At 37.3% G+C, this 25,745-nt stretch overlaps 3 protein-coding genes across 4 annotated transcripts in view; 2 read left to right on the top strand and 1 right to left on the bottom strand.

Annotated features, from left to right (window-relative positions):
- Positions 1-2,908: 2,908 nt before the first annotated feature.
- On the bottom strand, positions 2,909-15,828 carry rfx1b (regulatory factor X, 1b (influences HLA class II expression)). 2 transcript variants are annotated; one of them, XM_016284269.1, is made up of 17 exons: positions 15,495-15,828; positions 12,983-13,080; positions 12,837-12,887; positions 11,705-11,772; positions 11,261-11,603; positions 10,539-10,720; positions 8,306-8,425; positions 8,110-8,231; positions 7,895-8,013; positions 7,702-7,811; positions 7,466-7,617; positions 5,978-6,075; positions 5,745-5,894; positions 5,451-5,659; positions 4,814-4,967; positions 4,696-4,741; positions 2,909-4,503 (listed from the first exon to the last, which is right to left on the bottom strand). In XM_016284269.1, exons 1-17 carry the CDS (start codon positions 15,808-15,810, stop codon positions 4,355-4,357), a joined length of 2,487 nt encoding a protein of 828 aa, XP_016139755.1. In that variant the 5' UTR covers positions 15,811-15,828; the 3' UTR covers positions 2,909-4,354. The 2 variants fall into 2 exon arrangements, with proteins under 2 accessions (XP_016139755.1, XP_016139754.1); XM_016284268.1 differs by having other exon boundaries at positions 2,910-4,503; positions 12,810-12,884.
- Positions 15,829-21,033: 5,205 nt separating this feature from the next.
- rln3b (relaxin 3b) lies at positions 21,034-22,981 on the top strand. The gene is made up of 2 exons (XM_016284365.1): positions 21,034-21,270; positions 22,410-22,981. Exons 1-2 carry the CDS (start codon positions 21,099-21,101, stop codon positions 22,706-22,708), a joined length of 471 nt encoding a protein of 156 aa, XP_016139851.1. The 5' UTR covers positions 21,034-21,098; the 3' UTR covers positions 22,709-22,981.
- Positions 22,982-24,622: 1,641 nt separating this feature from the next.
- LOC107594331 (transportin-2-like) overlaps positions 24,623-25,745 on the top strand; it is a 16,476-nt gene continuing 15,353 nt past the window's right edge. The window contains exon 1 of the mRNA XM_016284344.1: positions 24,623-24,833. The gene's annotated coding sequence lies outside the window, so the exon portion shown is untranslated. The remainder of the gene's footprint in view (positions 24,834-25,745) is intronic.

The following is a 25,745-nucleotide window of genomic DNA, read 5'->3' as shown; positions in this document are numbered from 1 at the left end:
GCTGCTGCTGTTCTCCCAGACTCTGGCTCCTTAGACCCATCTGTAAATACCTGTAACACAGAATAATACTCTTGCATTATATATTGTTGAACTATTACTTCAGCTGGCATGTTCATCTCCAGTTTTTTTATTATTTGTGAATTTGTAAATCAATTAGTGGCATAGGGAACAACCAAGGAGGAATTGCTGGAATAGCAACAGAAGGAGCAATTTCATGGTCTTTCAACTCCAAGCTGTTTGCCTCCTTCCTTACTACCCAACCAAAGCTTGTAATTTCTTTGTATTCATATTCCCAACAATCTTTCAGAATTAGTCTTAACTGGATGGTTTTCCAGATGTCCCTTTAACACCATACCAGTACCTTAATCTCAACTGAAACCTACGCTGTTCTAGAGGCAATTCTCCCATTTCAACTTGTAATGAAGCCACCGGAGAAGATCTAAATGCACCACAGCAAATGCGCAAAGCTCGATTTTGTATTACCTCTATCTCCTGTATCGGAGTATGCTGCATGGATTATATCTCAATGAATGCACTTTACATTATCAAAAAATATATAAATAATAATTCAAATAATAATAATAAACTGATAATAAAAATGAATAAATATTATAGCACTACTATCTAAATACTATAATATACCCCTGTATCCTTCAGATATTGCACAACAGCATCCTGTGCATTATCACAGTTCTTTCTGGTTGAACTTCTTCGATCCACTGCAGAGCTAGTATGATGGCTAATAATTCGGTAGTAAAAACTGACACATGATCTGATAATCTTTTTGCCATTTGCATTTTTTAAAAGTAGGAATATAAACGCTGCTGCTGTTCTCCCAGACTCTGGCTCCTTAGACCCATCTGTAAATACCTGTAACACAGAATAATACTCTTGCATTATATATTGTTGAACTATTACTTCAGCTGGCATGTTCATCTCCAGTTTTTTTATTATTTGTGAATTTGTAAATCAATTAGTGGCATAGGGAACAACCAAGGAGGAATTGCTGGAATAGCAACAGAAGGAGCAATTTCATGGTCTTTCAACTCCAAGCTGTTTGCCTCCTTCCTTACTACCCAACCAAAGCTTGTAATTTCTTTGTATTCATATTCCCAACAATCTTTCAGAATTAGTCTTAACTGGATGGTTTTCCAGATGTCCCTTTAACACCATACCAGTACCTTAATCTCAACTGAAACCTACGCTGTTCTAGAGGCAATTCTCCCATTTCAACTTGTAATGAAGCCACCGGAGAAGATCTAAATGCACCACAGCAAATGCGCAAAGCTCGATTTTGTATTACCTCTATCTCCTGTATCGGAGTATGCTGCATGGATTATATCTCAATGAATGCACTTTACATTATCAAAAAATATATATATAATAATTCAAATAATAATAATAAACTAATAATAAAAATAAATAAATATTATAGCACTACTATCTAAATCCTATAATATACCCCTGTATCCTTCAGATATTGCACAACAGCATCCTGTGCATCTTTAACCCCTTCTCTCCTGTTGTTCCCAAAACACCCTCAAGGTTGCATTTTCTTCCTGTCTGACTTATCTTTTGGTTTAATCTAGTCCTCCCTATACGTCCTACAATGTAACATATGTTCTGCATTTCCTGTGATTTTACATTCCATACATTCATCTGATTGACTTTTGCCTAACAAAAACAAGGTTTTATTTAACCCTGTGTGGTCAAACCTCAGCCTGGTTAGAACTGACTCCTCCCTTCTATTCCTTCCATTCACGCCCTCTGCGTTGATACATTTCTGTATACTACTATATTTCCTTCCACTATTATCCATGTCCCATCTGTCCTGCCATTTCTTCATCATTTCTTTTTAAATTATTGCCTTAGCTTCTCCTTTACCAAAGGGAATATTTATAATATCGCTCGCCCTGGTTGATTTCTTTGCTTTCTCGTCTGCTTTCTCATTCCCTTTTATATTTACATGAGCAGGTACCCAGCAGAATCTCACATCTATCTGAAGCCTCCGCAATCTAAATAAATTGATGGATTTCTAGCATTAAATCTTCTCTATTCGATTTCATATTTTGAGTACTGTAAAGGGCTGCTACAGAGTCAACACAACATACCACTCTATCAGGTTTTACTTCCTCCACCCACTGCAACCCTACAATAATCGCCATCTTCTCTGCCGTATAAACTGACAACTGATCAGGTCATCTTTTCCCAATACTTGCATTCAATGTTGGTATGTATATTCCTATGCCTACCCTATTTTCTTCATCTTTGGATCCATCTGTATAAATATCTAAATAACTGTAAAATGTGCTTTTTATGTATTGACTTGCCATGTGTCCTTTCTCACTCTCTTCCCATTTATCATTTAGTTCCATTATATTTAAATCTACCTTTTTGGAAACAACCAAATAGGGATATTACTAATAAGAGTAGGAGTGTTAAAACAGATACTGTCTGATAAGGTACCCTATTTTCTTCATCTTTGGATCCATCTGTATAAATATCTAAATAACTGTAAAATGTGCTTTTTATGTATTGACTTGCCATGTGTCCTTTCTCACTCTCTTCCCATTTATCCTTTAGTTCCATTATATTTAAATCTACCTCCGTTTTTGGAAACAACCAAATAGGGATATTACTAATAAGAGTAGGAGTGTTAAAACAGATACTGTCTGATAAGGCACACCTGTGCAATAATCATGCTGTCTAATCAGCATCTTGATATGCCACACTTGTGAGGTGGATGGATTATCTCGGCAAAGGAGAAGTGCTCACTAACACAGATTTAGACAGATTTGTGAACAATATTTGAGAGAAATAGGCCTTTTGTGTACATAGAAAAAGTCTTAGATCTTTGAGTTCAGCTCATGAAAAATGGGGGCAAAAACAAGTGCTGCGTTTATAATTTTGTTCAGTGTATATATATTCAAAAACAATGTAAACCTGTGCTAAACTCTTACATTAGTATTCATAATCGACACCAGCGTTGTTATTTTTTAAATTATTATCAAAACTGCTGCAGAATCGTTTTGCACATATTATAACCAGTATCTGCTGATTTGCTGCCAAAACCACCATAATTAGATACGGAATATTCATGAACTGTACCAAAGTGTCCAATCACAGCAACACAACTGTTCTCCACTAATAAATGTGTTCAGTGTTTGTTAGAAAATAATAACTTTTGCTCGGCTACATTTGTGTGGATGTAAAATGAATGATTTGTGTGAAATGAGAAACACTGACAGATGAAATTAATCTCTTTATGAACACGTTGCTTTTATTTATGCAGTCAATGATTATACGCTGAATCTTTCATGAAACTTCGGCTAAATGAATCTGTGGAAATCATTCAACCAAACTTGACAAGTGTGTGAAAATGGTTTTACAATTTATACTAAATTGATTCTGCTCGTGTTTTACAAATGAGGCCTGATGAGATTTCACATTTGGAAAAAAGAAAGCATTCTCATAATTATTTTTGACATTTATTTATACGCTTATGGATCTCTAGATTGAATAATCCTCTGAAGGCACGTTTGATCAGTTAGCGTCAGACTCAAATCACAAAGCATCAAAGTTAAACAGCTGATTAAAGCACAACAATTGTATATATAATTTTCATTACAATTAAAAAAAGAACGTCAAAACATGGAAAGACATGTGGTGCTACAGCTGTGAAAGGCAAAATCTGCAGCTGCGGTTTACAGCGACACCTTAAATGATCATGAATATTAATGAGGAACAGACCTAGGTGACCTATGATTGGCTTTGGCAAAGAATGATTTCTATGGCAGCATGGAGCAGTGAATGATCATCAAAATAGGACTCTTAAAGGAACGGTTCGCCCCAAAAATGAAACATCCATCTTCGCTTATTCACCTTCACGTCGTTACATAACTTTATTTCTTCTATGGAACACACTTTTTTTTTTTTTTTGGAGACAGATGACTTTGGAATGACATGAGAGTGAATACTTTCACTTTTGGGTGAACTGTAACTTTAAGAGCCGAGACACGTGACACACATGGCAGCTTTGAGAAAGGGAAGGCAATGAAAATATGTGTGTGTGTTTAATTAAGGTATATGAATGTCACCGTTCACTAGAAAAGCCTCATCAGATCATACAGCAGCTCTGAGGGCGGTTTCATCTCGGGAAACTCAAATGATTGCCGTTTCTCTGTGTTTACAGGAAAAAACTTCCTCTAATAATTAGCAAAATTGAAGATTGTAATTCAATCCCAAACTGGCTCTCAGAGAAATGAGTTCAGCATATACAGTCATTGCTTCCACAGACTGGCAGTGTCAGTGTGAATGTACATCAGTCTGAGCGGATGAAGCCGAAATGACTGTGTTAGTTTGGTGTGTTGCTGCTGCTGATGTTGAAGAGCTCTGTTCTGGCGAGTTTGGTGGGCGGCTCCAGTGACTCCTCCCCCACAACCACAGGGATGGCCATGTCCTGATCCTCATCGGTCTCGTCGTCCTCCTCCTCATCCTCCTCATCTACACACATTCACACAGCAGCGTCCGTGCAACACGATCAATGACATTTCCTGAATCTACAATGTTCTGCGTGGTTGCTAGAGCATTGCTATGCAGTTGCTAGGCTTTTCAATAAAAACTCACTCGAAGGAAAGGAAAATCAGTGTCAGGCGTTTTTATGTTCCGATTTATCAGACAGGTTTATGTACGTACCTTTATCAGGATCCATTGACCTTTGACTTCTGTTCAGACAGGCAAACTGAAACAACAAACAAAGTTAAATCACTGTATGACTGTTTGACAGTGTGTGTGTGTGTATGTGCTTGTGTACCTCTCCCATGACAGAGATGGGCGTCTCTCCTTTGGCCTGTGCGACTCTGTGCTCGATCAGGTAATACATGTACTCGTCATACAGCAGTCTGATCAGATGAAACGAGCCGAAACTGGCAGCACTGCGCAGGGTCAGATCTCTGATGACCACGGAACTACAAAACACACACAAACACTGAGATTATTGCAATATAACACCTAAAGACGCACTAAAACCCCTAACAGGACAAGGGTTTGGCATTAGCTTTTTGACTCATTATTTAATTAGACTGCTGTTAATAATAATTAGAAAGTAGCAAAAGTAAAGTGATTTTATGCACAAAATTGGATCTGTTGCGTACTGTGCATTGTTCACATACTGTTTTTAAAGGTCCACCGAAGTGCCTTGAAACGCGCAGCATTTTTCAATGCGTTGACGTATTTCAACTGAAACAGGAAGACAGGGCGGGACATATCGGGCAGCTCCGCCCATTTTATAAAAAGCCAGTAGCATTTTGTTTATATTACAGCTTGGCCAGAGCCATCGGTTGAGCTTGTGGTCAATGCATATTCAGACTAAAAGCCAAAGAAATTCAACTTTGATTTCATGGGGACTTTATTACGCAGTGTACAGTGGGGGGAGTAAGTGTGGCTCTCACCTGTAGAAGCTCCATTTGAGCAGGAAGAGTTTGGCCACTTTGGGGAATGCCGGGCTGCCGGTGTACGGCTTCAGGACCTGCGAGACGACCCCGTCCAGCCATACGGCCCACTGCTCCAGAGAGTTCTGCTGCTGCAGGGTGAGTTTAAAGTCCTGCTCCAGCTGCTGGACTACACCATCTTCACAGCCACACACCCATGAGGCCTGCTCCTAAACTCACACACACACATATGTAAATTAAAAACTGATGGGAGATCGGAGGATGACAGGACATGAACAGAACGAGCCGTGTTACCTGTACATTGGTGAAATCGACACGGTTGAGGTCGCTGAGCATCTGTGTGATCTGAGCTGTGTTCTGCAGGACGGCGCGGGCCGCCTGAGCCAGATGATTGAGAGATGTGTAGCGCCGCAGAGTCTGAGCGAACGCTGCTGCACACACCACCTACACAACACAACACACACAGCGTTAGCATAACCACACCGAAGACAGATGGGAGTCAGAGGAGATCTGTGTGTGATTCAGACCTTGATGCAGACCATCTCCTCCGGGATGTTGATCATGGCATTGGTCAGCCAGTTCTCCAGAGTCTTAGCAAAGTTACGGATGGCTTGAGTTAAGGCACCTGCAGGAAGAGAGAAATAGAAAGAGTCAAAATAAAGACAAGACTTCATTTCAAATTCTGCATTTAAAGTATGGTTTTTATTTACATTCATGGTCATTTGCTGCAACAAAAGTGGTTTAACGATAAGAAAGTGTTGAGAATCTTGAGCTGTACTGAATTCTGTTGAAGTGCATGAAGTTAAAATAGAATTTACGCTATCTTTGTATGGTTGCATAGAGTTAAGCAACTTACTTATTTGGAATTGTGCATTTTACCAATTATGGAGTTTATAGGTTTGTATGAAGTTGTATAGAGAATGCAAAATTGTATAGATGTGTAGCTCATGGTTGTGCTTGTTTACAATTTCGAATAGTTTCGGTAGCTATGGGTAGATTTTGTAACTCAGCGGGAACAGATTTGATAAAGAATTTGTATAGAGTTTGTACAGTGTTGTGTAAATCATTGGGGATGTTGTTTATATATATTTGTGTGAACTTTGAAGTCTTATAGAGTTGTCTAGCTCACTGTGGATAGAGTTGCTGTAGATTTGTATTACATTACGTAGGATTGTATAACTCACTGAGGATGGTGATTATATATAATTTGTATAGAGTTATGAAAAGGTTTGTAACCAGATGAAATTGTGTTTATTTAGTTTGTGCAGAGTTGTGTAACTTACTGAGAATAGTGATTATATACATTTTGCATAGAGTTGTGAAGAGTTTTGTAACTAATTGAAGTGGAGTTTATATAGAGCTGTATAATTAGCTGGGGATGTTGTTTACATGGAGTTGTGAATTGGTTTTATAGAGTTGTCTTACAGAATTGTGTAACTCACTGTGGATGGAGTTGATATAGAGTTTGGGTTGTAACAAACTGAAATGGAGTGCATATAGAGTTTGTATAGTATTGCAACTCACTAAAAGTTTGTATGGAGTCGTTTATATGAAGTTTGTATGTAGAATTTTGTAATTCATTAGTTTTTAATAGCATTGTGTAACACGATGGTGAAGCGTTTTAACACACTGGGATAGAGCTTATATAGTTGTCTGACTTATTGTGGATGTTGTTTAAATGGAATTGTATAGAACTTTGTAACTTGCTATGACTAGAGTTAATACAGAGTTTGTACAGTGTTGTGCACGTCAGAAAGGATGATTATATAGTTTGCATAGCAAGTTTTGTAACTCAACGGGACAAGGTTTGTACAGAGTTGTAACACATTGAAATGAAGTGTAGTGTTTTAACTCACTGAGGATATTGTTTATATAAAGTTTGTATGTAGAATTTTGTAATTCATTGGGTTTGAATAGCATATTGTGAAACAAGTTGGTGAAGAGCTGTAACTATATAGTTTATATAGTTACCGAATAGAGTTTATATAGAGTTTGTGTGGAGTTGTGTAACTCACTGGGGATGGGTCTCAGGACATCAGGGATGAGGATCTCCACTAGGCTTTGATACAGTAAGTTGTCGCATTCACGGGTCCAGTGCAGGATGGGCTCATATTTACACAATAGAACCAGAACTGACTTGGGCAAACACTTCTCTGAATCCTCATGACTGTAGAGACAGAAACAGCAGTGAGACACAACACAACAACACACTACAACACTTCTGACTGTGCATAAAAACAATGTGTCTCACAGGCCGAGTGTATCCGTGTCACCGCTTTGACCTTCACTGAACCTCCAGAAACTCTTCCAAAGCGTCTCCACAAGAGGGAACTGCAGGTTTACCATCACGTCCAGAATTGCCTATGAACACACACACACACTCACGCATTATTCACCAAAACACTAAAATAACCACACATCTGATATCCAACACACACACTTACCTCACAGTGCTCTCTGTAGACCAGCTGATATGAGAGTACATGTTGAGGAAGGAGTCCATCCGGCATAGGTTTATCCTCCTCTTTGAGGTCAGGGAACTCTGCCAGACTGCGAGACGCATCTGACACACACATATAAAAAGTTGATGTAGAATAAGATTATATGTCCAAAAGAGAGGTGCCCCTACATTTTTGTGTTTGATTTGTGTCTGTCTTACCCAAAAACTGCTGATACTGGTGAACCTGGGCGCTGATGTCAGACAGCCCCGCCCCTTGTTGATGCCCCACCCCCAGGCCCATTCCATTGGTCAGTCCCTCCACCTTCGGCACAGGCTTTATCCTTTATCAAGAGATGAGGGCTGTCAATCAAACTAACAACAGCAAGTGATCAACAACACACACACACACACACACCTCTGTTTCTGTGAGTACGGCTGTTGTCTCATGGCCAGGTGTTGCTGGTCCTCCACCAGTCTGTGGAGGGGGGAGTTGCTCTTGATTCGAAGGCCATAGTAATGGTACTTAGAGTTCCCTCTGAAACACACACGCGCACACACACACACACACACACACACACACACAGGTGTTTTAATATTAGCCTGTTCTAGCCTGTGTTCATTTAGTATCATGATATACTATTATAGTTTTTGTTAAAATTTTGAATTAGATTTTATTATTAAATTTTCTGTTTTCAGTCAAATTGTTAGTCATTTTGTTTTGAGTTTTTTGTCATTTTTATTAGTTTTTTCTTTTCTTTTCTTTTTCTTTTTTTAAGCATCTATATAGTTTTTATTTTTTTCAATTAATAGTTTTAGTTATTTTAGTACTTCAATTAAAGCTTTAAGTACTAAAGAAAAGGTGCCTTAGCAACTAGCTGAAATAAAATACGTTTACGTTTTTTTATATTGTATTTTATTTCAGGTAACGTTCACATACACTCAACAGAGACAAAGATCGAGCCATACATTTATTGTCAATGAGTGTAAAACTAGATTTAAAACTAAGATGCTAATTTAATTCATGCAACAAAAAAAACAATTTGCTAAAATAAATTGCCTTGTTTTAATCCCATCTGTTCAAGAGAACAAAATCACCAGAAATCAATGGAAATTATTGTAAAATATAAATTTAAATTGTAGTGACGCCTTTATTAAATGTAAAAATTAAATAATCAATTTTTTGAGATGCATACCATTCAGTCACATGACTTGTTTAGGCAAGACTTTTGACTTTTTTACAAAGCTAATTGGTAAATATTACAGAATAAAAAACGTATCTCAAATGAGCTTTTGCTCAATTTAAAATTCTGGCAAATAAAAAAAGTACTGCACAACGTGATACAATGACAGCTATAATGTTTAATTCACAGTTATGTGGAGCAGATTCTGGACCAAGGTTAATATAGTTTAGAATTTTTTAATTAGTTTTATTTTAATATCATTTTCAAATTTGCTATAAAATTCAGTTTAGTTTTTATTAGCTTCATTCATATTTTTGTTAGTTTTAGTTTAGTTTTTATTTTGTGAACGCATTTTTATTTAGTTTTTATATAGTTTAGTTTCAGTTTTAGTTTTAATTAAAGTTTAGCAGAATTAACAGATCACTTCCAGAGTGCAGGCCAAAGAAAGACGTAGGCATAATTTTACCTTAGAGAGACAAACATATAGCGACACAAAATGAACGCATGCTGAGATTGATTAGATAGTAAAAGTATACAAATATACGCCACAGAAAGCAGGCATGCCTTTTTTACTAAATTAATCTACACAAGTCGTGCTTAATGTCATATCCAATGATGTGTGTTGAGATATTTAGTATGAAAATAAATGTAGCCTGATTTGGTTATATGTCTTTCCTTATTTAACCATAATCATGATATTGTAACTGTGGTGTCTTGCTCACTTTTCCGTTAACAGCCGTGCATAAATCAAAACTGGGACTAATGAAATTCAACAATAACGGCAATCGCATTTAACAGTAAAGGCTTATATTTGAATGTTCTTTTCATTTATAAAGAATTATAAGCGTGTATATGATGTGATTTAGCCAATGCACATTTGCTCAAAAGCCTGGCAGAGTGATCGCAAGATGCTATGCTAAAGTTTTGTGTTGTTTTCAGAAAGGATGCGCACTCTCATCTTTTTTCCTGATAATTATCATGTTGCGCTGCATGTCTTTTTCATCAAAGCACCAACTTAGAATGCCTAATGTTGGTTTGATTGCTTGTGTTACATGAGAAAATAAATAATCTTGCTTACCTGATGTAATAGATTTAATGCGAGTGCGGTTCGGGTCGCGACTCGCGGTCTTTATGTCAAACGGTTCTCGTCTGGTACAGAATTAAATGAATGCTGCTGTCAGATAATGGGTCATGTGTTCTGTTAAATACTGCTGGTGCACGTTTACCAAACAGGACCCGTGCAGGCTTTAAACTGCTTTGCCTCTCGATAACCCCATGTGCGTGATGCGCCATTACAGGTAGGCTATTTCCCTAAACCTCGATGCAGCTCGTATATTTTTCCGCCAAGGGGTGAGAACCCCTTCATATTGCCTGTTGTGGCTTGAATCTTTATTCAAGCCACGATCAGGTGTGAGTGACACTTTATTATTGTGTCACTCACACCTGGTCTGGACAGTGTGCTTGTACCTGGTGCCGAGACGTCTTGTCCTGAGGCCCAAGAACACGGAGCGGATGAGTTTGCCAAAGGAGGCAGCGTTCACAGGTTCCAGCTTGGTCTGCTGGCAGTGCAGGAGGTAATGACAGTAGAGAGTACAGCGAGGAAGACTCACACCTTCAGCTGTCTCATAGTTATCCATCAGCCACTGCACCTGAACACAGATAGGAGACCGCAGGTGTTAATTATTTGACTATCACATTCAAAAACTCCTCTTTTCCCACAGTGATATTTTCTATTATATTATTTATTAATATTTTTAAATTGCTTTATTTTTATATTTTCAGTTTAAATTTTAGTAATTTTCATTATGTGCTATTACTATAATTTTGATATTTTATTTCAGATTATATTTATATTTTATTATTATTATGTGCTAAATTATTTGTATTAGTCTTTGATTTTATTTTTTTAATATTTATATTTAGCTTTAATTTATTTTTATTACAATTTTAGTAATTTTAGTGCTTAAAACTTATTTTATTTCAGTTAGTTGCCTAAGCAACACTTCTAATTTTCATTTAAATTTCTAGAGTTTAAGTTTTTCTTCTAATATTTATATTTTATTTTATGTTATTTCTTCTTTATTTCAATTACTCAAATTAGTTTTAGCTAAGAATAACAACACTGAATGAAACTCTCTCTCTCGGGGGGAAAATAAGTCCGGACCACCAACGAAAGCAAATACACTCACAGTCGCAGGTGATGCGCGTGTGTTGTGTGAGAAGTTCTGGTTCACTCCGTCGAGCATGTATCCGCCCTGAATCACGTAACTTCCCAACCCTCCACTGGTAACCACGCCTCCTGCCCCGCCCACTCCTGACGAAGACCCGCCAGCCACCACAGTGATCCCCGAACTGCCCTCTGAGAACATGGAGACCACCCCTGTGCCCATCCCGGACGTCACAGATACAGGCTGAGCGCTGGCGGGGGACGTGACCTGTGAGCCGGTGGTGGGCGACGTCTCATAGTAAGTGACAGAGGGCGTGGCCTGAGAGTAGAGGGAAGGGTCTGTGAACTGGTAACTACTGGAACGACTGAAAAAAGGGAGATAGAAGGACAAATACAGAGAAAGATAAAAGTTTTCAGGAGTAAAGTGAAGCTAAATATACGCCACAAGGACTGTGTTGATGCTCACATTGCAGTATTGTTGTAGTTGGCGTCTCCCTCCACAAACTGGCTCGGGTAAACATGCTGTACAGGAACCTACACACACAAACAAACAGCAAATTCACATCAGACCTTTAAAAACCAGTTTAATCAGAGACAGATATGAGGGGGAACATCACAAAGCATGTCTATATAATGTAAAATCTAAATCTGTACTGAAATACATTAAATTTTATATTTTAGTGCTGATAATAGTTTCACACAAAATATAAACATCCAAACAATATACAAACACACATTTTAATGTTCATTTGCACCCGTATAATTCTCATTACTGATGTTTTTGAAGGACAAACGTAAAGTCAAATTTACCATAATATTTCTCATTACACATCTGAGATAACAGAATATTATAATAATTATTACAATTAGAATTAATTGACAACTATGGAAAATTTTAAGGAAAAAAACTTATAAACAAATATATAACATTTATAACATATATATATATATATATATATGTTTATATGTTATAAATGTTATATATATATTTGTTAATGTATATATATCCTGTACTTTTATATATAAACTTTTTAATGTCAGTATTAATTTTATATGCAAAAATATGTGTATGTATAACACATATATATATATGTAATTTAAATATATGTATATATATTTTTTTTATATTTATATGACAAAAAATTTAGCAATTTTTATGTATATATATATATATATATATATATATATATATACACACACACACACACACAAACACACATATACATATAGATAATATTGTGTTTCTTTGTTGCAAATTATTTCTAGTAATCACAAATTATTATTATATGAACAATAACACAATAACACAATTTGAGCACTCAAAACACACTTAGAAATGTGTATATGTCATTGTAATATGCAAAAACACTGTGAAATATCAAACCAAGTGATATTCCTTAAAGAAATATATCGCAAGCACACTTTCACTTTTGAGGAGTGAACTGATAAGACAAAAAATATACTGTATAACTGAAGAAGAACCCATTTCAGTAGATGAGATCTCGCATATATTTGTCAGGCACGTTATAATGTCATTCTACTTGAAGAAGTTATGAAGTGTGTGTGTGTACCTCAGGTGTGATGTGTAGGTTGCTGACCCCCAGTTGTCCACTTTGACTCTTGGTTGTGGCCTGAACCACTGACCTCTGCTGAAAACAAATTCTCACAGTTTAGGAATTAATTTGATCTTGACAGCTATGAGATATATAGATATAACCCATATTTACAGAAGCGTGTGCATTACCTGTGCTGTCTGCACCTGCTGCACTACCTGTGTGGGTACACCAGTCTGTCCCGCGGGGGGAGAATTCGACTCAGAGTCATTGGAGTGAAGAGAGCCCTCTACACAGAGACAGACAGACAAAAAACAAGACACATAGACATCAATCTACTGTATAACATGCTCAGATTATCAGACAGAAACTCATTTGCATATTAAAGGATGCATATAATTGAATCAGGATTGTTCATAATGATTTGAGATTAACTATATTAAATTTTGGGTTTAACTACGAAAATATACTGTAACTGTAAAAACTCAGGTGCATGAGCCAAAACAACCCATTTAGTTTAAAGGAACATTTTGGGTAAAAAATAAAATAAAAATTTTAACAATAAACAAAAGTGTAGAATATGGCCACTTTACACTACTGAATCTCACACTGCACACCTCGTGTGTGTGCGCGTGTGTACAAGAGAGACACACACAACGAGAGGAAGACACACTGAAGAGAAAAGCCAAGAGACAGAAAACAGAAATGAGAAGGAAACACATGACAAAACCACTCTCAGAAAAGAGGAAATAATGACTGTGCGAAGAGGAAGACACATTTTGCTCAGTACAAAACCAGGATGAGATAAAAATCAAATCAATACCAAAACAACGAACACTCAAGCATCAAAATCAGCTCTAACTCTTAACAAGCGCTCAGACTTACGGTAAAGCACATCCAGACTGTACAGACAGCTACTGTAGAACATGATCTGAACACAGACACACATGCAGCCATTTCTCTTTATATCAGGCTCATACGGGCCGGCCTTGAACAATTAATCTCCACAGATGGGCCGAGAAATCTCTCGTTCAGGTAAACACAGGTATCAGATTGAGAGAGGAGAACTCAAGCTAAAGAAAGGATGAGGACCTGTGCTTTTTACTTGGTTTTCTTTCTGTATTTTCCTGAATCCCCCAGTTTATCTCTACTCAATTCAATTATTCTCTGATATCACCAACTTTAAACTAAAGCCTTTCCACAGGTGTTTTGCTGTTGTCTTTTTTCATACAACAGATTAATCATGTGTTCATCTGCTATATATTTTTATAAAATTATATACTTACATAAAAAACTGTTAATTTGAACCTATACTTCCATATAGAAACTTTTTTAATCTGTCAGCATTAATTTTATATGTAAATTATGTTGATATTTTAATTATATATATATATATATATATATATAAATGAATAATTATAATTATAATTATTATTATAAATAATATAATATATAATGTATATAATAATTATTAATTAATTAATAGAATTAATAACTATAAATTATAATATATATATATATGTGTGTAATTTTCATATGTATATATATATATATATATATTTTATTTTTATTTTTTTATATATGACAAAATATCAAGTTTTAAAATAGAATAACATTTTTATTTTCTAATAATGTTGATGTTTTGATAATGAAATACTCAAGTATTTCATGCTGACAAATTTTATTTTTAATATACAAAACATTCAAGTAATTTACATAACATTCAAAATTTGGGGTCAGTAAGATTTTTTTATGTTTTTGAAAGAAGTCTCTTACGGTCACAGAGGCTGCATTTATTTGATCAAAAATACAGTAAAGACAGTAATATTGTGAAATATTTTTACAATTTAAAATAATAAAAATTTTTATTGTAATATATATATATTAAAATGTAATGTATTCCTGTGATCAAAGCTGAATTTTCAGCATCATTACTCCAGTCTTCAGTGTCACATGATCTTCAGAAATTATTCTAATATGCTGATCTGCTGCTCAAGAAACATTTCTGATTATTATCAATGTTGAAAAAATGTTAACTCGGATATCATTATAATTGTTTAAAAATAAAAAGCATTTATCTAAATAAAAATCTTTTGTAAAAGTATGCTGTCACTTTTGATTATTTTAACATGAGCATCCTTTCTGAATAAAAGTATTAATTTATTTTTAAAAAACTTTTTAATGCTAGTGTATATATTTACATAATTTTTTCTTTTGATATTTTTCTTTTGGTATTGACATTTATAGTCTAATTTTAAATATGCAATTTTTTGTGGTCATTATATTTGGTCTATCAGGTTTCACAGTTTTGTCCTTCACTCCCATGTAAACTTTGCGGTAATTAATAAAGCTGCTGCGGTAAGAAGTTCATCCACACACAGTGAGGACGCTGAGTAGGCAGTGCTGTCATAACGGCTGCCAATTAGAGCGTTAAGATGTGCAGTCATCAGAAAAAACGTGTGTATGTGTTCGTGTGAGTGTGTTAAATAAAAAGCACAGGCAGAAGGGAATGTGTGTCGGGTGGCGAAGCGCACTGCTGCTGTTGTGTGTTTATTTCAAGGTCTTTCTATTCAGGGAGAGACCTAGATAGTGTCAGGTGTCTGTTAGATCGCATTACACACACTTTGCATATATGCCCTGCAGCTTCAGCCCTAACTGGAGAAAGGTAAGTCCACACATATCTAGTAAAGAGTTAGTGCTCACCGGTAACGGTCACCACTATGTACTGCTGGGCGCTCTGGCCATTTCCTGCCTGGGAGGCGGAGCTTTGTATCTCTCCTGACACGCCTCCTTGAGGGGGCGTGGTCAAAACCACTTTCTTTTGAGTGACAAGGGGTGTGGCCTGTGCTCTTATGATCGAGGCCGTCTGTGCAGGAGCGGATCCCGGCGAGCTCTGGATGTCGGAGAGGAACTGGGACGTGGAAGTGGCTTTCTGCTGGGTCGACGAGGACGTTGTGACGTTGCCCGCTTGTGATTGGGAGGGCGGAAGCTCCTCAGCGGTGTAGCCTGAAGTTGCCATGACGACAACAGCCCAAATCCCTCTGCAAACAGAAATTAAAAGCGCGGATTAAGCCCTGCAGGAAGTTGAAAGCCAACATATTTAGACTTCTTTACTTGTTTTAATGATAGATGGTATTGCCCTGGAGATTATTGCACAATTACACTTAAATTACATTTTCCATGCACTGGTCAGTTTTGAGACTTTTTGCTTTCATTCATGCCGTCTTTCACCCTAGTTGAAAGAGAACATTCAAAATAGACATTTAAGTGTTTATATTATTATACTTAATCTATTTGTGTCTGTAGGTTTCAATTACAATACATATCTTTAAAGGCTGTTTTCTCAAAATGAGTTTTTTCTCTACTTCAGTAGCAACTACATAAATCCGACTTTACAGTTTTAGCTATATTCTGAAGGTTTTTACTAGGTTTGTTCACAAATTTGATTTTATTTCTTAAAAATATATTCATTTCTGGCTGTTGACAGGATTTTCTGATTTATAGAGTGATAAAAAGAGCTATCAAAAATCCCCTCAGTACAAATCTTTAACTCTGATATGTTAACAAAATTTTGAACCTGATTTTATCCAGTGTTCTAACTTCTGGAAATGTAAGTAAATTATCAGATCATGCATTTGCATATTTGAACATAACATTTCATACAACTTGTAGCACAAAACAATTGTCTTCATGTGAATAATGTGATTAGTCAACTGGGGAATTTTTCTCTATTCACCTGTAGCGTCTTGCCTTAATATTTTATTATATAAAAGCAATAGTGCTTTATAAGGACTCACGTTTTCATTAAAACATTATTTTTACTAAGCAAATTCACTGACATCTTTCTGCTGGTTAACCTTAATAACTATATAATTATTTGGATACAGAATAAGAACATGCATTTAGAATATTTTATTATTATCAATAACAACAAAAAAGATGTTGCTAAAAAAAAAAAAGTCAAGCATTTTGTCTCACTTAGGCATACATTCCAGAAGTTTACTGCAGGTAAAACTAAACACATTTTCTTTCCCTGTCAGACGCACGTAAATCCTTGAGCTGGCTGAACTTGTTTAACAGTACTCTCATTTTCGGGCGGCACCTGCGTGCCCTGTCTTGTGATGACAGTATGTGCTAGTTCATATGAAGTTACTGTGAGAGAGAAATTTCATAATGAATCTTCTGATCAGAATTAAAGTGTCACACAGCCTAAAAAGAACTACTCACATTATTAAAATCATCCCATTAAAATAAAACCAAGAGCACATGAAGACAAAACTCTGAACACTTTAAAATTAAATACAAATGTTCAACAATTTACCACCACATATTCACAGCTTATCTTCAAATTCGCTCATAAATTTACACGCAAAGCATTTCGCTGAACGTTTAATGTCATAATAAATCCTGTGTTATAATCTGACTAAACATTGCATTGTGTAATGTATTATTTTCCCCTCTATGGTCCATATGTACAGTATATAGTCAGTGTTATGATTTTAATGGCAAAATATCATGCATGATTTTGCCTCACTAATATAGCATCTATTTTAATTTTATATTATATGTAACATTTCTTACATAACGAAGTACACGCCCACTTTACGCTCATTCATTGGACCACATTCCTGTCAATCAAACGTCACGCTAAACTCAGTTTCGACGTCAGTGAAAGATAAAATAAAAAGTACACGTTAATAACTTACATACAATTTATATTTAATGAAAAATGCATCAGAATAGTGTTTTCTTTTTGCGCAAATCATTATCCTTACTAAACCATATTAAACATACTTCTACATCAAATGGCAGCACCATGGTACTTTGTCGAAATGTCCAGATTTTTTCCTAAAATTTTCCATAAAACAGGATAATTTACCCACGAAATTGTCTGAATAATGTACCCTGAATAAACAAATAAATACCTAAATAAGAATGTAATTTATCCTTAGTTTGTGCATGAAATTCTGCAAATGAATCGTTTTATTTCTAATTTCGAAATACTTTAATTATAGCACCATCAGCATATTAAACATAATACTATAATCCCTGGGGCCAGACAGGCAACCAATTAACCCTCATCCATGTGTTGTTATCTCTGTGAATGCCAGCGTGCGAATCATATTCTCCAGACTTTCTTATCTCATGACTGTGTGATTATGAAGAAACAGGTTTTTGCTGATACTCTTATAAGCCGGTTTCCGAGGTGCTGGGACTCTTAATAACCACACACACATCAGTTCTCTCATCCATATCCTCTTCTTATCTGTTTGAAATGTCATCTGGGCACCTCGTGTCACCAGAGGTCAGCTAACACAGCCTGCACTGCATATTTGTACTGTTCTTTAAATCTTTATTGTGTATTGACGATGTTTCATGGAAATTCTATGGTATATGAATATGAAATCAGACAGTACCATTGTATTACCTCAGATGTGAACTCTGGCTCTAATTACTCAGTATCTGGGTCTTGGTTTATGTTATTTTCATGACCCCACACAGGGTCGATTATTATATTATTATTATTATTCCCATGTAACAAATTTGCATGATAGTATACCGTTTTCTGTTCATTAGAAAAATGAATCTGTGGTCAAAGTGCACCATATATGATGTTTCATCAACAGTTTTATATATATATATATAATTTTTGCTTAAAGGGATAGTTCACCCAAAAATTCTGTCATTAATTACTCACCCTCATGTCGTTCCAAACCCGTAAGACCTTCGTTCATCTTTGGAACACAAATTAAGATATTTTTGATGAAATCCGAGAGCTTTGTAACCCTGCATAGACAGCAAGGGAACTACCACTTTCAAGGCCCAGAAAGGCAGTGAGGACATTGTTAAAATAGTCCATGTGACAGCAGTGGTTCAACTGTAATGTAATGAAGCTATAAGAATACTTTTTTGTGTGCAAAGGAAAACAAAAACAATGACTTTATTCAACAATTCTTCTCTTCCGTATCAGTCTTCGCCGCACGTTCACGAGTGTATCACGACGCTGTGAAGCTGTTGACGCAGGAGCCGGCGTTCTGATGTAGAACACACATGTGCTGCGGCTTGTTTACAAGCAGAAGGAGATGCACGCTGCACATAAAGCAGTCTTCGTAAACATATCTGAAGATTTCGACAGAGAGGATGACTTGCAATTTTTTGCCCAGCCTTAATTATTTGAACCAGAGTATACAGACGATGAACTAAGAGAGATTCTACATCAGAACGCCGGCTCCTGCGTCAGCAACTTCACAGCGTCGTGCTACAGACACGGAAGAGAAAATTATTTTTGTTTTCTTTGCACACAAAAAGTATTCTCGTAGTTTCATAACTTTACGGTTGAACCACTGCTGTCGCACGGACTATTTTGATGATGTCCTTACTACCTTTCTGGGCCTTGAACATGTCAGTTGCGTTGCTGTCTATGCAGGGTCAGAAAGCTCTCGGATTTCATCAAAAATATCTTAATTTGTGTTCCGAAGATGAACGAAGATCTTACACGTTTGGAATGACATAAGGGTGTGTAATTAATGACAGAATTTTCATTTTTGGGTGAACTATTCCTTTAAGTATTATAACAATAACAATAGTTATTATTATTATTATTATTATTATTATTCATGTATGTATGTACAGTATCTCACAGAAGTGAGTACACCCCTCACATTTTTGTAAATATGTTATTATGTGTTTTCATGTGATAACACTGAAGAAATGACACTTTGCTACAATGTAAAGTAGTGAGTGTACAGCTTGTATAACAATGTAAATTAGCTGTCCCCTCAAAATAACTCAACACACAGCCATTAATGTCTAAACTGCTGGCCACAAAAGTGAGTACACCCCTAAGTGAAAATGTCCAAATTGGGCCCAAAGTGTCAATATTTTGTGTGTAAGAAATTATTATCCGCACTCACGAGAACAATCTTCTTTTTTCTTTTATTTTACATTCATTACTGACGGGAAAAGACACAAACGTTTCGGCTCAAAGCCTTCCTCAGTGTGTCTACTCAGTGTGAATATTTTGTGTGGCCACCATTATTTTCCAGCACTGCCTTAACCCTCTTGGGCATGGAGTTCACCAGAGCTTCCTAGGTTGCCACTGGAGTCCTCTTCCACTCCTCCATGACGGGATCACGGAGCTGGTGGATGTTACAGATCTTGAGATGCTCAATAGGGTTTAGGTCTGGAGACATGCTTGGCCAATCCATCACCTTTACCCTCAGCTTCTTTAGCAAGGCAGTGGTCGTCTTGGAGGTGTGTTTGGGGTCGTTATCATGTTGGAGTACTGCCCTGCGGCCCAGTCTCCGAAGGGAGGGGATCATGCTCTGCTTCAGTATGTCACAGTACATGTTGGCATTCATGGTTCCCTCAATGAACTGTAGCTCCCCAGTGCCGGCAGCACTCATGCAGCCCCAGACCATGACACTCCCACCACCATGCTTGACTGTAGGCAAGACACGCTTGTCTTTGTACTCATCACCTGGTTGCCGTCACACACGCTTGACACCATCTGAACCAAATAAGTTTATCTTGGTCTCATCAGACCACAGGACATGGTTCCAGTAATCCATGTCCTTAGTCTGCTTGTCTTTAGCAAACTGTTTGCAGGCTTTTCTTGTGCATCATCTTTACAGGGTTGAGTTATTTTAAGAGGACAGCAAATTTACACTGTTATACAAGCTGTACACTCACTACTTTACATTGTAGCAAAGAGTCATTCCCTCAGTGTTGTCACATGAAAAGATATAATAAAATATTTACAAAAATGTGAGGTGTGTACTCACTTCTGTGAGATACTGTATGCATGTCAAAATAGGCTAAAAAAACAGACAAAATTCACAACTAGGATTGAACAATTTGGCATTAAGGTAAAATATAATAAACTGGGTTTAGAAAGGCATTTATGAATCCTATAGACTCATAATGTGAGTATTTGCATGCATCTAATTGAAAGTGCAGCGCTTGTATTAGTGTGTGCATGCAAGTTTATTATTTATTTAACATTTTATGTGATTCGACAGTGTGTATGATGACAAAAAGGTCAGGAGTGATGAGATTAGGTCGCTGTGTTGGCCATAACCTCCACAGAGGTGCACAGGCTCATTATAGAGGCGCTGGGCCAGGCCTTTGTCTTTCTAAAGGTCTCTGCCCTGCTATCACGGTCAATCTGACTGACACGCAAACAGCGCAGGCTCCATGAGCCCCTATAAAAGACACACCAGGCCGATGAGAGGTTAGACCATCTTTCAAACTCAGAAAGGACCACTGAGAAACCCTTTCAGAACTTTCACTCTCATCGCCGTCGTCATGTGTAAAGCTGCAGTTCTCACACTCGGCCTGCTGGTGGCGCTGCTGGGAGGCGCTCAGGCCACAGACGGACTCCCGATCTACGGGGTGAAGCTGTGCGGCAGAGAGTTCATCCGGGCGGTCATCTTCACCTGCGGAGGCTCGCGATGGAGGAGGTCTCTGGATGTTTCAGGTATGAGACAGACGTGAGTGTTAGACATTAATAAAAATAAAAAATATCAAGCGTTTTGTTTACTGTATATTTGTTAAATCCAATCCAATACACACACATTTAGAGGAACCCAAATACAACATACATTTATATATAACATTTATTCAATTGTGCTTCTGCATAGCTTTGAGTTAATATTTTGACACAATGTTAATTAAATGACTATTTGGCTACAACAATAAAAACATACATTATTTATTTAATAATAATAATTATTGATAATACACATACATTCAGAGGGCAAATTGAACTACATCCACAAACCCATTTTATGTAAGTTATTTTAACCTTTTTTTATCTTTAGAGTTCAACAATAAAAATATATATTATTTAATAATAATAATAATTTATATTATTAAGTAATTAAATCATTATTCATTAAATTGTTATTTTATTATTTATTTATTATATACAGATATACATATGTATACACTATTATTATTAATTAAATATTATTAATAATTAAGTTACATTTACATTTAGTCATTTAGCAGACGCCTTTATCCAAAGTGACTTACAAATGAAGACAATGGAAGCAATCAAAATCAACAAAAGAGCAATGATATACAAGTGCTATAACAAATCTCAGTTAGCTTAACGTAGTACACATAGCAAGTTTTTTTTAAAGAATAGAAATAGAACAGAGAGTGCTAGAGTTTGAGGGTCAAATAAAGTTAGGTTATTAATTAAAATGGTTTTATGGTATATACAGTATGTATGTATGTGTGTGTGTGTGTGTGTGTGTGTGCGTGTGCATAAAATGACCTGACATGATGCTGCTGGTTGGCAGGGTGTTGCTATGCAGTTGCTAGGGTGTTTGGGGTGGTTGCTAGATGGTTGTTTACTTGCCAAAAGTGTCTCACCCACTGATCTATATATTATAGATCAGTGGTCTCACCTCAAGTTTCTGTGATATTCTGGTCTCTGTGGCTCATGTTCGTCATTCAATGTACATGTACAATATACAGTACATTAACTCATTAGCATGACGAGTTACGTGCTGAAGTTTAATACTAGGGTTTGTTTGAATCACTACCACTAACTATGGGGACATATAACAATAATGGGGACATATTTTTGCTGTGTTGTTCTTTGATCAGGTGATCTGTCCAGTGATCTGCTCTCCGCTCATGACGACGAGGCCTCTGACAGCTGGGTCGCCAACCCTCTCATCCCTGGACTGTCATACAGACCCCGTCCCGACGCAGAGGCCCCTGTCTGGGCAGGAGAGGGCCAGGAGAGCCCCGTGTTCAGCCGCCCCGCCCGCTCACTCATCTCTGAGGAAGTGCTGGAGGCCTTGCGCACGTCAGACAGGAAGGGGCGGGATGTGGTCGTTGGGCTGTCCAATGCCTGCTGTAAATGGGGCTGCAGTAAGGGCGAAATCAGCTCATTATGTTAAAGGACTGCATGATCCTATTTCTCTCCGCCCGTCCTCACCTTCTACTTCCATTCCAACCTTCCTATATGTGAAGAATGAAGGTGGAGAGTTTGTGGAAAGTTGTTCCGATGAAATACTGAAAATATATGTGTGTCAGAAACGTAGGAATAGCAGATTTTAGCCAAAGTGAAGAGCCTATTTGTCAGTCTATTTAAAAACTGCTCATCTCTGTACTTGTGATACCCTTCTGTGGTCATTGATTTAATAACAGCAAACTGAATTAAAGTTTTGATTGCGATACAGATTGGTGTCATGTGGATTTTAGGATCATTTTAATATAAAGTTTAAAGCGTGCACATTTGAATTATAAATGTATATTAGAAATATTAATGGAAATGCTAACAGATAGCTTAGCTTAAATCATATTAACATACTACTTTCTGCAGTATGTATTGTATTCAGCACATTATGCAAATTAATCTGAATAAAATACACAGATCAAAGTCAAAAAGTCAAAGTCTGCTTTATTGTCAATTCTTCCACATGTACAGCACATACATACAGAGAATTGAAATTGCGTTACTCTCAGACCCTTGGTGCATACAGTTAACACTTAACACTAATAGTAGACATAATACAGATAAATACAGTTTAAATATATATAAAATACAACCTATACAATAAACAAATAAGGACATTGTAAAAAAAAGTGAAAAAGTGGCATAAGGCACATTAAAGTTATAGTGCAAACCAGTGATATAAACAACTGTGAAGATATAACGAGTGTAGTGCAAAAGAGCTTATCAGTCTGTTAAAGTGTTAAAGAGCTCAGAGAACAGTCTTTAATTAAACTGTCAGAGAGGTAGTTTGCAGTGCAATGCTGGATGAGGTAGTGAGCAGTCTAATGCTGCACAAAGTGACTGGTACAGGTCAGTGTGTGTGTGTGTGTGTGTATTTGGGAGGTGGGAGTGGAAGGGTCCTGGGGGGGATCAGTCTGCTGGTCCTGGCCTGGAGACTCCTCTGTGATGTGCACACCCAGGAACTTGGTGCTGCTCACCCTCTCCACAGTCACACCATTGACGGTCAGAGGAGCATTTTGAGTGCGCACTCTCCTGAAGTCAACAACAATCTCCTTCATCTTCTCCACATTCAGAGAGAGATTGTTTTCACTGCACCACCCGGCCAGGCGGCTCACCTCGCTCCTGTAGTTTGTCTCATCTCTGTAACAGATGATCTGTTACAGTTAACAAAATGTGCAAAATACAACAGAACAGACCACAATGGACACTGTATGCCCACAATGCAATGCTCTCAAAGATATACATCTCTTTCTTCGCTTAATATTTAATTTGAAATAATGAAACTGAATAGAAATTCTTCAATTTCTAATATACATTTTAATTAAAATTCAAAATAGCAGATTTGTTCGTCCCCAGAATGATAACTGTTCACCGCTCACTGAACTCAATGTTACTTATGTGACCTTTTTTAATAGTAGGGAGCATTCAATGTTTACAGTGCAGTATGCAGTAAGCAACATGTATAGGTTTGAACGCTACCTTGATGATAATACCACGGTATTCTATGAGTACGATGGAGTAGCATGCAAATACGTATGAATATGGTAATCACAAATGATTGTAGTATATCAAATACCAAGATAGATACCATGATACTTCTCAGGGAGGCAAATGAACCTGAATGACCCGTTATTTGACCTTTGTCTCCCCCTACAGGTCACAGGAGGAATTACAGGCCTCTAAAATTAAGCTATATCCCCCATAAACCTTAATTCACGAAATATAGATCACAAATAATATGTGTTAGTCAATATAGTTACCTTTAAATTTAATATATAACTCTAATAGTAAGTATTAGAGTTTCATTCTGTTTTATGTTAATGAGACATGACGTCTGCGTCACGGTACGGAAGCCGCTCAGAGCCACACCGCGCGATTAACGCGTCCGCCATGCATCAGGCGCCGCCGGTGAAAGAAGAATAACAGCAAACACGCCGATTAAATCCCGAAGAAACGCGCGGCGAGCCATCCTTTACCGCGTCCCGAGGGCCATCAGCGTTTGTGCAGCGGCAGGGAGAGATACACCCAGACAGAGAGAGAGAGGGAGAGAGATCCACTGACTGAAGGTGAGAGCGTTTGGCGGGTTAGCACAGCGGCTAACGGCTACATCAGCGTCTGTGTGGGTTTATACCGCACCATTATACACACTCATTACACACATATGCAGGGTTTAATGCGTTTTATTTCATGTGTGATCGGTTAACGCGGCTGACGTGAGCTGGGGAATTGGGTTAAACCGGGCTGCGTAATTCACGAAATATAGAGCACAATTAATATGTGTTAGTCACTATATTTTTTATTTATTTATTTTTTTTTAAATAAAAGCCTTATGGTCAGTATTAGAGGTTCATTTCGTTTTATGTTAATGAGACATGACGTCAGCGTCACGGTACGGAAGCCGCTCAGATCCACACCGCGCGATTAACGCGTCCGCCTTGCAATAGGCGCCGCCGGGTGAAAGAAGAATAACAACAAACACGCCGATTAAACCCCACAGAAACCCGCGGCGAGCCATCCGTTACCGCGAAGCGACGGCTATCAGCGCTTGTACCGCGGCAGAGAGAGAGATACACCCAGACACACACACACACAGAGAGAGAGAGAGAAACACTGACTGAAGGTGAGAGCGTTTGGCGGGTTAGCACAGCAGCTAACGGCTACATAAGCGTCTGTGTGTGTTTATTCCGCATCATTATACACACTCATCACGCTTATATAACGGGGTTAATGCGTTTTATTTAATGTGTGATCGGTTAACACGTCTGATGTGAGCTGGGGGATTGGGTTAAACCGGGCTGCGTAAACACACACGGCCTACACACACACACACACACACACACACTCAGATTATACATATACACTGCACACAGAGTACACACACACAGACACAGACAGAGTATACATACATACATACATACATACATACACACACACACACACACACACACACACAAACAAACACCACCACACACACGCCC

This window comes from Sinocyclocheilus grahami, unplaced genomic scaffold, assembly GCF_001515645.1.
Source record: "Sinocyclocheilus grahami isolate Dianchi unplaced genomic scaffold, SAMN03320097.WGS_v1.1 scaffold181.1, whole genome shotgun sequence".
Classification (NCBI taxonomy): Eukaryota; Metazoa; Chordata; class Actinopteri; order Cypriniformes; family Cyprinidae; genus Sinocyclocheilus; species Sinocyclocheilus grahami.
Note: the sequence above shows the minus strand (reverse complement) of the source record. Positions and strands in the feature narration are given on the sequence as shown.

Excerpts from the sequence above, each read along its gene's own strand:
- rfx1b (XM_016284268.1), bottom strand. The coding sequence starts at position 15,810 with ATGGCAACTTCAGGCTACACCGCTGAGGAGCTTCCGCCCTCCCAATCA. Across the intron at positions 7,618-7,701 it reads GACACGGATACACTCGGCCT|TCATGAGGATTCAGAGAAGT; the intron begins GTGAGACACATT and ends CTGTCTCTACAG. Across the intron at positions 6,076-7,465 it reads TGTCCTGAGACCCATCCCCA|GTGCCTTAACTCAAGCCATC; the intron begins GTGAGTTACACA and ends CTCTTCCTGCAG.
- rln3b (XM_016284365.1), top strand. The coding sequence starts at position 21,099 with ATGTGTAAAGCTGCAGTTCTCACACTCGGCCTGCTGGTGGCGCTGCTG. Across the intron at positions 21,271-22,409 it reads GAGGTCTCTGGATGTTTCAG|GTGATCTGTCCAGTGATCTG; the intron begins GTATGAGACAGA and ends TTCTTTGATCAG.